Source organism: Eurypyga helias, unplaced genomic scaffold (genome assembly GCF_000690775.1).
Source record: "Eurypyga helias isolate BGI_N326 unplaced genomic scaffold, ASM69077v1 scaffold43262, whole genome shotgun sequence".
Lineage (NCBI taxonomy): Eukaryota > Metazoa > Chordata > Aves > Eurypygiformes > Eurypygidae > Eurypyga > Eurypyga helias.
In genome coordinates, this window is record NW_010234792.1 from 3368 (window position 1) to 17161 (window position 13794).

At 37.9% G+C, this 13794-nt stretch overlaps 1 protein-coding gene across 1 annotated transcript in view; it reads left to right on the forward strand.

Moving 5' to 3' along the window:
- Positions 1-3622: 3622 nt before the first annotated feature.
- Positions 3623-13794, forward strand: part of LOC104505840 (small conductance calcium-activated potassium channel protein 2) — a 49956-nt gene continuing 39784 nt past the window's right edge. The window contains exon 1 of the mRNA XM_010146563.1: positions 3623-4040. Within this exon, the coding sequence (XP_010144865.1) occupies positions 3628-4040 (413 nt within the window). The 5' untranslated portion in view covers positions 3623-3627. The remainder of the gene's footprint in view (positions 4041-13794) is intronic.

Below are 13794 nucleotides of genomic sequence, written 5' to 3' on the forward strand. Positions count from 1 at the left end.
ATTTACCTTCTTTGCTTTCTGAATAGGAAATGTGCCCAGCCGAGCATGCAGGCACACACAAATACCTCTGTATCTTCCAAATTAAAAGTGAAACTTGCATTTAGTAGATTGCAAAATTGTAAGTATATTAAACGTACATGAAATCTTGTACTGATTTCTGTGTCATTTTGCTATGTCCCAATTTAATTGTTATTGACTGCCTGTTTTAGGGGCACATACTTGTTCCAGGGTATTTGATATCTGTCATAGTTTGAATTTAGAGACACACAATAGTAAGAAAATTTTCTCCATAAATACAATTTTGAAATGTTAGTATTTCTGTGAAATAGAAATATTTGTACTCAACCTGTGTTCCTTTGTGGCTTCTGGTGCTTTCTACCTTCCATGTTTTCACCTCCAAAATCTCATTATATGACAGCTGAAGATATTATCACTTGAAAACATTATTTTCCTCAGAAGAAATAGGCACAGCTGAGGTCAAGGGAAGTTGATAGGGAACCCTTTCCACTAATCACTACTGAAAAACTTCCTTCTTTGCAGCATGTTAAGATTTCTTCTGCTGACAGGTGAATATGTTATCAAGTGTGTATTCCATAATGATATCTTGAAGTTTTTGAAAAACTCAGTGATTAAATAAAATTTTCTTCTATGAAAATTATAATATCAAATTTTAATGCCTATGTTTAACCGAACAATCTTCTAGTCTCATCTTTTAAATTGAATCAGTACTTAAGTTATAATTTTTCTTGAATTGTCTTTCTTCATATAGAATTCTTTTTGAAATCTGTGAAGATGATAGGGAGGATGAAAGACTATTGCTTTCTTCAGTAGATTTTAGAACTTTGAAAGAAATTTTGAAACTAGGTACCTGAGAATTGAAATATTTAACTTTGTTTTTAATTTATTCTTTTATTCAGAAACCTATACAGCATTTGAAAAATCTTATATTATCTATCTCTTCTTCAGTCAAGCTGGTTACTGTTCATCTGTATTCTGGGTGTTCTAAATACCTGGACCTTTTCATAAGTGATGTACACACTCCTGTGATCTGACAGACGGCATTTACACAAGAATCAAATGCACTTGAGCCTTACTGTACTCTGAATGTTTGGCCCTTCATATCACATGGTACATTTGCGAAGTGCAGACTAGCACTTCTTCGGTAATACATGCATGCATACGCGTATACATCAATTGCCCTTCAGTATCCATTCATCTCTCTAGTATGCGAAGTATGCAGAATGACCACAGGTAAAAGACAGTGTATGTCCTCATGCTGCATACATTGAATTCCCCAAGTGTGTTTCTTTAGCTTAATACAGCACTATTTGTGTTCATTGTCTTTAATAGCGGACGTTAAGAACTATAGTTAAGTGTGGTAGCTTCACCTTGGCCCACTGCCACACGCCCACCCAGCTGCTCTCTCACTCTCCCTTCTCAACAGGACAAGGAGAAGAATGAGATGAAAAGGTTTGAGAATTGAGATAAAGATGGGGAGATCCCTTGCCATTTACCAACACTGGCAAAACAGGCTCAACCTGGGCAAAATTAATTTAATTTATTGGCAGTTAATGGAACAGGATGGTGGGAAACAAAGACAGAAACTGAACCACCTTGCCCGCCCCATTCTTTTTAGGCTAAACATCTCTCCTTCATGCCCAACTTCTCTGTGTTCTCTGCCATGGTACAGGGGATAAGGGGGACAGTAGTCTGTCCGGTTCCTTTCTGCCACTCCTTCCTCCTCATGCTCTGCTCCAGTGTGGGTCCTCTCCTAAGGTGGCAGTTCCTTCAGGAAATACCCACCTTGGTCGGGGACAGGGTTATGGGCTGCAGTATAAGTATCTGCTCCAGCGTGGTCATCTCCACGGGCTTTAGGGAAATACCTCCTTCACCATGGTCCTCTCCATGGGGTGCAGGTAAATCTCTGTTCCAGTGCCTGGGAAACCTCCTTCCCTTTCTTCTTCTCTGACCTTAGCATTTCCAGAGTTGTTTCTCACACTTTTTTCCCTCCCTCCTCACTGCCTGGGCAGCATTTTGCCCTTTCTTACATATACTTGCACAGAAAGCACCACCATCTTCACTGATGAGCTCAGCTATGTCCTACATGTGTCCGCTGCAGAGCAGCCCCTGACCTCTTCTCGCAGACACTACCCCTGCAGCCCCCCCAGTTCCAAAACCTTGTCACCAACCCCCAATACAGTAAGGTGGAAGGAAAGAACATAAAGGGGTGAAAAACAGGTCCACAAATACATACCTTTGGTTTGCTCCTTACTACTGCTAATTTCTTTGCTTCTTTTAGTATCGGTTCAGCTACAATAAAGTTAATTTGTGGTTTTCACTTTCCTAAATGAACGACTGGAGCAATTTGTTGAAAGTCAAATAGAATGTATTTGGAGGAGGATGTAGAGTGTGTTTATAATCTCAAAAAATCGTATTCAGAGATATCAGGCTTGTGTTTTTAAGCTCTTGAAAGATGGAAAGGAACAAAGAGCAGTGTAGATGGGTAATTGGGTTTTTGTCTGTGCATATGGTGTGTAGCGTCCTGAAAATATTTTTCTTACATTAAGGAGGACATTCTTTGTGTACTTTTCCTTCTCACCCATTATTTTTTGAATAATCTGATTTTAAAAATCCTGCAAAAGTATTTTATTTTCTTTTGCCTGTTTACTGAACGGTCTTAAATAGGTTTGTACTATAGTTAAGTGGTGAGAAGGTCTTCTCCTGTCACTGAGATTGCATCTTCTTTGTCATTATAGGTTATGTTCCTTTTTTTAAAAGTTGCCTGTTTGCAACTTCTTGCGTACTGCTACCTTCTACTCGAGACAAATACTGTTTGATTAAGTATTTATTAAATCATCAGGTACAACCTTTACTAAACAGGGTAAAATGTTTCAGCACCTTTGCTCCTCAGTGGCAAATGGAAGGCTTTGATTGTGCAAGAACCAACATGTGCATTTAATTTTCAGCTAGTAGTAGACATGTTCTGGCTCCCTGGGCTACTCTGATACTTGTCAGCTTTTGCTTTTCAGACTTTTACTATGGGTTATATTTTTGAGTCTTTTCGTGTAGTTTCTCATGTTGTTTTGCATCCTACATTGATCTGTATTGGTGCCTGAAGATTGAAGAAAGCTTGGATAGTTCTACAGAAGCTATCATATCACCCTGGCTGAAGCATGGATACGCTCTAGGGCTGGCTTAAAAGTGCATTTTAGAAAGTATTTTCCACTTGTAATTTAGACACACGTTCTGAGAACACCTTCTTAAATTTTTGTCAATTTTATGAACTTAGAGTAAGCAATTGATATCGAAGGAAAGAGGCTTAATTGCTCCAGGGTTTTGTTTTACCAGAAATGACAATTAAAGAAAATATGAGAAATTCTTAGTAATATGTAAAAATTCAGTTTCATGTACAGTTGTAAAATTAGTGCATGAAAAAAATTCTTTTTTTCATAACCAGAGTTAAGTTTCACTTCATAGTGTAATGTAGTAATGTCATTTTCTGGAATGGCGTATTTATTTTCTTTTTAGTGGCAGCTCTGAAAACTATGGTATTTTAAAATGGAATTATAACAAGGTTTGTTAATGACGTACTAAAGTTAACCTTATATTTTATTATTTCAGTTGTTCATGGTGGACAATGGAGCAGATGACTGGAGAATAGCCATGACTTATGAGCGTATTTTCTTTATCTGCTTGGAAATACTGGTGTGTGCTATACATCCCATACCCGGGAACTATACATTCACATGGACAGCCCGGCTCGCCTTTTCTTACGCTCCATCCACAACAACAGCTGATGTGGATATTATTTTATCTATACCAATGTTCTTAAGACTATATCTTATTGCCAGAGTTATGCTTTTGCATAGCAAACTTTTCACTGATGCCTCATCTAGAAGCATTGGAGCATTAAATAAGATAAACTTCAATACCCGTTTTGTTATGAAGACCCTAATGACAATATGTCCAGGAACTGTACTGTTGGTTTTTAGTATCTCATTATGGATAATTGCTGCATGGACTGTCCGAGCTTGTGAAAGGTAAGGTTGTTCTGTTTGTTTAGTTCTTTCTGTCTGTCTTTCTATTTTTCCCTCTTGTTTTGCCTCTTCAGGTTTGGATTCGGGGGACCTAAGTATTTAATGGCATGGTGCTTCCAGGTCCTTGGTATTTTGAGTGTTGCTTGGGTTGTATTTTGTGTCACAGATTGTCAGGAATGTTTTGCCTTTTAATCTGAAGGAATTCTGCAGGGAGGTTTGTGCCACACTGTTTACTGTAGCATTGCAATTTGATTTTAGTGTTTTGCTATAGCATGTTTGCTAAAACACAGCGGACATATACCATAAATAACGTCCTTAAGAGTAGTTGTCTATATTTTGCATTGATACCAGCTTTCATTTATTTAATTTGGAAGTTAATTTTTTTGAGGATAAGGTAGATAAAATAGCCATGTAAAATTCCAATGGATTTTTCTTTTTTTTTTTTTTTTGAGTTTTATTTTCGGGCGTGTGTATGTGCGTGTGTGTGTATGTGTGTGTGTGTGTGTAAGGGTGGAACCTCCCACCGACTTCGGTGCAGAGTAAGTGGCTATCAGTGCTGACAGCTGGAAATTGAATTTCTCAAACATAACTTTAACAAAAAAGAAATCAGCTTCTCTTTGAATGGGATTGCTTAGGAATTGCTTAGATCCTGGAATGAATTTCTCCTTACTTAAGCTGGAAGTTCTTCAGTATATATCTTCAGCATTTCTGCTGCCGGTTGTTGACAATTTTGTTTTTACTCTTCCTTTCCATGTCTGCCCATTTTAGAGGCAGTTTAAGGAAGTTACTTGCGACAGCTAGCTGGTTTAAATCAGCAGTTAAATTGCACACCAACTGTTATGGTTATGTTACTTTTAGAAATTACTCCTTGCACTACTTCTGAATTTGCTACAAAGAAAACCAGCTGATCTTACAAACTGATTGTAGAGATTACGTTGACATTGTAGTTTTTATTGTTGAAATTGCCAGAATTGTGGAATTTAGTTTGTTACAGTAGATGTTTCGTGTCAATGTTTTTTCCTCATGTTATGGCGACACTGATCATTTAAGAATATTCTGAAAACGGTGATAACAGTGACTTACAGTTTCAAATTATTCCCCATAGTAAGAGCAGACAGAGCACTGTAGGTATTGACTCAGCCTATAATGGTTGCATTTTAATAAGCATGTTCTTTTTTCAGATGTAACTGACTTCTGAGAAGCCTCTCCTGTTTATCTCACATTCTCACCTCTGTTCCCACCAGTTTTCTTTCAACAGAATTACTGCTCAGGAATTCCTGAGTGTCTACTCAGGCATTTCCCAAATTGTCACTTGTGAGGTGGCTCTGAATAACTTCAGCATCCATTACTGTCACTTTTACATATCACTGGTTAAAAATCTTTAGTGTTACTATTGTTATTTAAATGTAGCATTAAATAATCATTGTATCATTAACTTTCTAATAGATGCACATTCAAAATGAGCTTATAAAACTTATGCCTCTCATAGTGAAAATTAATGAAAAAGAACTGGGGCATTTCTGCAGCCTGGGAAGACACTCGTTTCTTTGGTCAGGTATACTGAACTAGGGTTGCAAACAGGGCTGAATTTTCTTCAGCTCTCTGCTAAACTAGTACTGGATTTTCCACATTTTAATTTGCAGTTGCTGTCCGTGAAGTGACTAATGGTTTGGAAAGTAAGCTGGATAGCCACTGACTCCCCTAAAACTGAAATAAAACACAGCTAAAAGCCAGTTAAATATAGAAAAGAGTATCAGATTAATATTTCTCTAGCATAATTACGTACTGTCAGTGGAGTCCAGTCCAAGTTTATATTTCTTCTCGTTTATCAAAATTGTTGATTTCATGTTTCAAAGGCACTAAAAGGGATATATTTTGGCTTTTGTCATTCATGCTAGTTGCACAGCCAGTCTTGAACGTTTTGCCACAGATTTTCTCTTGAGGGAATATGTAAGTATTGCACCAAATGAAAGATACTGGCTCTTGTTTCCAGTTGCTAATTAGTCTATCAAAAACCTGTAGATCATAGCCCATAGAGAAGGACTGTTGTGGTTCAGTCCCTGGCAGCAATTAAGTACTACTGTAGAATAGCCATTTGTCATGGGAAAGGACAGATATGGCTGCTGAATCCATTCTGTGCTGTCTAGTGGTCATAGGACTTGGAAGATTTCTCCCAAGATCTTAATGGCTTTGACTTGTTCAGTAGTTAAAAGTTTAGTTTACACAAATAAAAATACATTTCTTGCATCTGCTCTTAAGTTGTTTTTCTTCTCAGTTTTAACTAGAGGGATTCTTTGTTTTTTGGAATAGGCTGTTTTATGTACACAAAATTATCCTGATAATAAATGTTATCACTAGAAGGAGTGTTCACTATTCTGCTTGATACTATACATGAAACCCTAATTAATTTTAACTAAAAATGAATTAGGAATTAGGCTGCAGTCTGGTGGGTTTTGGTTTTGTTTTATTTTAATGGGGGGGATTTACATGAATGCAATTTGTTAGTGTCAAATGGTTCTCAGCAACCCTGGAGCACCAAGCTCTTTAATTTATGTTACATGGTATTTTTGCATAAAGCTTTGCACTAGTAGTTTTAGTATTTCTTCAATGTATTAAATCTGGCCAAATTGGAACAAGATGATGGTGATAATATTTAATAGATTAAAATTTTGCAATGGAGATAAAGCATTTTCTTGTCCTCCATGAGGGGGTAAGTTGAAGTAGGCAATGTCCTTACTGTCAAGTTGCATGTGCTCGGCAAGAGCTGTTGCTTGCTGAATGTCAGCCTGATTTTGAGACTGTTGTTCTGTTTGAAGTCAGATGTTTCTCATTCTTCATTATTCATCCCTGTAAGGAAAACCGTGTAGAGACAGGTCATGGGTTGAGGCGGGTGAGTTGGGCATATGAATAAAGGCTTCACTGCTTTAATGGTCATCTGGCTGATCACTTGATATACACTGCACTAAGGCAGGACATGTGTCTTTCTCATTGCCTTCGTGGCTGTGTTGTTAGCTTCCAGAATGCTAATTATAGCAAGTGACACTTTTGGTTGGTGAGCAAGGTATTTTCCAGGATTGCAGTTTAAGGTCATCCACGAGGGCAGAATGTGGTGCAGATAATGATGGTGGACAGCTAGCTGAGTATAAATGGGTTGCTAGGGTACCGAGTACTCTGGCTGAGGGAGTTTGGGAGGAAAAGGTGGGGAAAGTACAGAAATGCTGCTGTATACACAATGCCAGGAACTCTTGGATTTTTAGTGCTCAGGTTTTTATGTCTGTTTTGAGGGGGAGATTACTTTACATAGATTTTAATATCTGCCTTTTCATTGTCAGCATCAGTATATTGCTGTATGTCATACATGGGCTTCTTAATGAAAATCTAAATTTTTTATTAGGTCTAACTCAATAGATGTTTGTGTTCATAACATCTTTGAGGCACACACTCTAGAACACTTACGAATATGTTCCTTTCATATATGAATTATGAGCCCTGTAAGCAGATTACTTTTTGCAATCTCCAGTACTGATCTTGTTACTGAAATAGCTCTGTGCACGGTTGTCAGTTGTTTGTAGCAGTTAAAATAGAAATATTTTGTTACTGGGGAAGAAGATGTTTATGTGCATAGCATTATGTCACTGAAAAGAGTGACAAATTTGCTTCTGGAGAAGACCCGTCTGCGGTGAGAAGGGTGCTGCTTTTCTAGGTTACCTAGAAGTGAGTTGCTGTTGTTGATCTCTTACTTCTTCTGTGCAAAGGAAGTAAGAACTTTGCTGTCTGCATGCATACATGGCTATAATGTGCCCGTGTTAGCAGGGCAACATGAGCCACATCTGCCCACGATACACTGCTGTACGTCCAGGACAGCTCATGTCACATGCTCGGAGTTAATGTGGATTTACAGTGGCAGAGCTGAGAACAGAAGTGGATTTTCTGCTTCCCCAGAGAGCACATTTTTGGCACCATTTTTGGTTCTGTTTGTACCTTTCTCCACCTTGTGGCAGTGAAGTCAGTTCAGATTGAGCAGTTTGTTTAGTCAGCATTTCTTCCAATCAGCTTCTGCTGTGTATTCTTTCTTTGATTTAACAAAACCAACCAAACAAAAAATCTGCCTGTGTGTGAAGGTGAAATCTTTTTCTTCTCTCTGCTTATTCTTGTTTTCTGCAGATAAATAAATATCTGTCTCGATTCTTGGAAATATGATGCCATCACAAAGCTTCCAGTAAGCAGCTCACACATGACAGCTGCTAGGCAAATGTTAAGGATTCATTTGATACAAGCAGGTGGATGCACCAAGACTTTCAGTTGTAACTCATGCAGGAAAAAATGTTTCTTAGCTATATAATTTCCTCACAGTGGATGTCTGACTTCTTTGGAGAAGACCTCATGTGAGGTTGTACTTCGCACATATAATCCTAAGGCCACACTTCCATGGAAATCGCCTTTAGCAGTCTCAGCGGTGTGAAGGTTGTTGCTAGAAGTTAAAAAGAAAAAAAAAAAAAAAAGAGGCTTGGGTATTTAGTTTAATGCCTATTTTTAGCCCCAAAAGCTCAGAAGAAATGATGTATCATTTTTATTTCTTATAGATAATATTTCTAATTACTGTCAACGGGTCAAATAATGCTTATGTATTGACGGTGCTGACTGTTTATCACAGCTCTTTACCTTCTCTTGACTGACTGAAACTAAAATGTGCTACTTGCAGTTAGGTTTCTCCGGTGTTGGCAAAAACTAACTGTTAAATATTCAACACAACAGTGATCAAAGATGCCCCATCATCTTGACATTGATCTGTGCTATGAATGAATCTGCTTTCTAGTCTTAATTCCTGGTTTTGCAGACAGAGTGTAGATTAACTGTAAATGTTAGGTTACTCTTTTATAATATTTACATCTCAAAGTAACTTGTAGGTAAAACCAGATGCAACTGGTTGCATTTTCATTGCAAATGTTACCAATAGGCATAAGATACATTGTTTTATCAAACAGTGAATGCAGCAAGGGAGGCTATCACAGAATTACATCAGTGAATGTCTGATAAACAGAACACAAATACAGAAGAAGCCCAATCGAACCAAATCACAAAATGGTTTTCTACTTGTATACAGAAGGATTAATAGCTAAATGGTGTGTTCTTCAGCTGCTTGAAGGAAAAACATTCTATGTACATTTAGTGAAGGAAGCAGAGACACCTGTTCTAATGCATGTAGAGTTTGATTCCTGTTCTTTTAAATACATGTTTTCCTTCCCTTTGGAATAATGCTGTTTGTGTATTCTCAGCAAAATAATTTTGGGAATGCAAGTAAGAAAGTAGGCTTCAATTAATTTGATTTTACAGAATTAGCCTTATAGCTATGAAAGTACCAATAACTGGTGCAGTAACTCAGTGGATACAGTCATCCCTTCCCAAAAATTTACCAAGCCAAGATTGATTGGTCTTTCTTCAGTCTAAAAATAGCAGACCCAACTTGAGGGAAGGGAGTGCAGCACACAAGAAGTTATTTCTCTAAATGCACAAGTCTGAAGAGAATGAGAATGCCTACAAAGGAGTACTTACCTGCTTTCAAGGCCAAAATGCCTTTTTTTTTTATTTTTCATTAATGTTGAATCTGTAAAACATTATTTAGGGAATGGTCCTCCTTTTGTTCAGCAGCACTGGTGGCTGACCACTCCAGATTCTTCCAGATAAGAGAGCAATTTATGGATTTTTTAATCATTATTTCATTACTGGGTCCAACGATACATCCTCTCTGATCTGTGCATTTTTAAATGCAGTGATTAATTTTTTTCCTCCCCATTTTAAGCAACACCTTAAACTATTCAGAACGTTTTGCTTCAAAACGAGTCAGAATATTTGCCATAGTACCTTAAAAGCAGTCTTTAGAAAATATTATTATACTGAAGCAGAAATCAATCTTTTATCACTTCAAAATATAATCTGTTGCTCCAGTAGTCTAATGTATTTGACATGGGGATTTAGATTTTACTACTGTTTTTCTTTTGCTTCTTGATCTGGCTATCAGGCCACAATGAGGAGTTTGTATCATGGTTGTCACTTCACTGCTAATAAATGAGTGATATGTTGGCTGGACTCTGACCTTAGACATTAAGTAATTCTTGTTACTGGGAATTTATAACTCAGTCCTAAAAACTGAAGTCTGTAAGGGCTGTTACAGCAGATAGTGTGGCAAGAATTGCAGTTTAAAGAAATTAGCAGTTATATAGAGGGAAACATGAGAAGGTGCTTTGAAAAAATTTTTTATGTATGTTCTTTATTTTCCTTTTCTGTGCTCCTCCCCCTTTTACTTTGCTGTCTCAATACATTCAGATTTTCTTCTTTTGGATAGTTTTTTGCCTTGAGAAGTTCAAAATCAACAACAGTATTTGCTGCAGCTGTTCTTGAGCTAGTAAGTAAGATTTGCAGCGGGTCACCAATAGGTTTTGCGAGGACACTGCACTAGCAGCCAGCCTATGCATAGAACTTCTTCTTAGGGATACAGCTGTGCCATATCCCCATAGAGTTGGCATATACGTGGGGAGTACAGCTTGCCAGGCAAATCTTTACTACGAGTAGGTCCCATAGATTTACGTAGTTACAGGTTACCTCAGTTTTTACCAGGTCATTGGTAATGTTTTGTTGACACAGAGATCATAAAACCTTCATAAAACTGCAAATTCAAAGGATCCCCAACAGTGTTTCCTTCAGTACGGATCAGTTACGAACACAAGCCCATAATCCCTATGGAAACATTTGGTATTTAAACCGGCAGCAAAGTTTAACAACAATTACAAAGAGCTTTGATTTTGTGTCGTGCTGCACACTGATGTCCTGTGAGTGGAAAGGTCCCATCACCAGCCCTGCTGGAATATTACTGAGATATTATGTCAGTGTCAAGTTTAGAAATTCTCTTAGTGGGAGTGGAAAAGGGCACAGCTCTGCCTGTACGACTTGATCTGTATTGCTGACTGTAAGAAATTAATGCTGCAGGAGATGGGCACTAGCAAACGGGAGTGATGGGTCCAGCATGAATTAGGGAGATTTACCTAGACATGACATGTCCTGGGTCAGCCTGGGAGATGGATGCACTTGTCACGTGCAGTCAGACCGAAGGTTGCATCAGTTCGCTTGCCCTGTGTTCCAAGGAACTCACCATTAGTATTTCTTTTTAAAATGGTTGTGTATATATATATGTAAAAGATTGTTAGTCAAAGGAAAAGTGAGAAAATAGTAGAGGGAAGAGCATTTTGCTTTTTATATTCATTGCAAGTGACGAGACTCTTCCCCATTTTGGCCTAAACCACAGTAATTTTCATATCCTGATACTAGTATTTCTATAAATCATCTATGGTATTTTTGGACTGAAATCCTGACATAATTTTGCTTTTATTTATACTGATGTATTTAAAATATTTTTATAAAAACACTCTACATTCTAACATTTGTGTTGTGTTCTAGACATTTGTATTTCTGTAACTGAATCAGAAGGAATGCATTATGATTTGTTTTTTTTAAAGAAGCTTGTTCTCCTTTTTCCTCCATCATTATCAGTGGGGTGTGTACATGTTGCTGGGATCTTAGTGTTCTCAGATGTGCAGTGCTCACTAACGATGTATTTGAGTTAGGGACATGATAGGTGATTTACTTTCTTTTAACCGTACAAGTGTTGGTGTGTGTTGTCACCTACACTCATGTTTCCAAAAATGGTGATGTTATAGTGTTTCGGAGCTTGTAGGTTGATCAATCAAAGAACATTCCTGAACTAGACAATAGAACATGAATCTACTTGCAGTTACTTTCCTTTAAAACAGTGACATCCGATTTTTCTTTGTCAGCCTTGTTCTGTGTTAAATGAAATCTGTTGGCAAAACTCCTGCAAGAGTGGTTCACTGAACTAAAGTATGTTAATAGAAAACTGACAACGTCAGTGCAGTGTGGATTGGACAAGTATCTCAGATTATTTAAATTACAAGCTTCTGTATCAGGGCCTGTCTTTGCTCAGTGTTTGCATGCTGCTTAGCACAGTGATACCTGAGAATAACATATATGTGATATTTCAGTACTAACAAATGTAATAATTTCTAGTGAGGATAAAGGGAGCTAAACACTTCTGAACTGGTGATGTTCAGATGAAGATGAGTGCCTTCATGTGTTGACAGAGCAGTTCAAGACAGACTGTTCTATTTTGATCAATGATGACTTAGCTGACAGCTTGCTCTAAGAACACTCCTCTGGCAATGGTAACGCCCTGCTAGCCGGTGTGTTTTCCATGCTGCTGGAAGTGGAGAAGGCTGAGGTGAAAGGCGGTAGTCTCACTTGCAGAGAGGAAGTTATATTTGTGTCAGTCTTGCAGTGGGACCCTAAAATCCGGTATCTAGTGGTGTCGATCAGCTGTACTCCTGTTAGCTGTGTGCAAAGCACTGTGCGCAGCACCATGTTGCAAACATAAATCAGGTTGAGATGGAATGGCCTGGCTAACCCCCAGACTAAACTGGGGTCCCTATGCTGTATTTCCATTTATGGTGTCTGTGATGCAGTGACTTAAGTGTATCATCTGATGTCTGGCTTGGCAGCCAAAGAGACCAGTCTCTGATTACTGGGAAGGTGCAATGAACCTTAAAAGTATTGCAGATACCCCAGCGTAGCAGCTACCTGAATAGGATAAGAGCAGAAACAGTAATAGATGGTGTCACTGCCATGGGGCTACAGCCTCCTTTGGAACCTGGTGCAAAGTCTGTGGAAACCAGTGGACTTGCCTGGACTTCAAGACCTTTGATGGTGGAGCTAAAATGATTGCATCCTGACTGTGTAATCATGCAAATCATGCCTAGTTTTTCTGATGAGCCTTGGATGCAAAGTCAGGTATCAATTGTAAGGAGTTGTGTACAGGTCTGAAAATAGGTTTTGCAGTGCTAGGAAATAAGGATGCACGGCAGAAAAAAAATCTGCAGACACTCCTACTGGCTTCAGTGTACATGAAAATCACTGTTACTGTCACCTTGGAATATCTATCAGTGCATGTTTGTGTGAGAGAGAAACAGAAAGAGAGAAGGATGTATGGTGATAGCTATGAGCTTTTTGGAGTCTTTGTGGTTCTTTTTAAAAGATCTAGTTATTTTGTTAGTTCACTATATATTTACAAATAACTTTGACTTGCAAAAGACTACTTTCAAGCAGTAAAAAACAGTGCATGCTGTCTTTGAAACAGTAAACATACAAACAAAGAAGAAATGACAGAATGATTAAAGTTGTAACTGTAGGACAGAAGATTTTTATTAATATTAATGTAAATGTAGTCTTCTGTGATAATCATGATCACCTAGAAGTGTAAACAAGGGATTCACTTACTATAAACTGAATGGCATTCATATTATGGGTATGCCAGGACTATAAGATTGTGTCCCCGTCTTGGGAGTGCAATGATATGTTGTTCACCAGTGCTTATTTTGTTATGATGACATAATAAAGTAAGCCTTGATCGTGTTAAAGAATATTGTTAATTGTTGTGAACTTGAGTAGATGCAAATGTAGTTACATAGCATTTGTTTTGTCTTACTGTATGGACTGTGTTAAAAATATTTCGAGTTGTAGGCAACTTTGGAGTACAAAGCAGAAGGGTTTAAAAAAACTAGAAATTGAGAGTGTGTGGGCTGAACAAACACACCTTGTTCTTTCAAGGATCTGGATTTTGTGTAGGAAGATTAGGATACTAAAAACCAGCTTTTCCAGAGCCATGTCTGCAATCCAGGGACTTTCACTTACT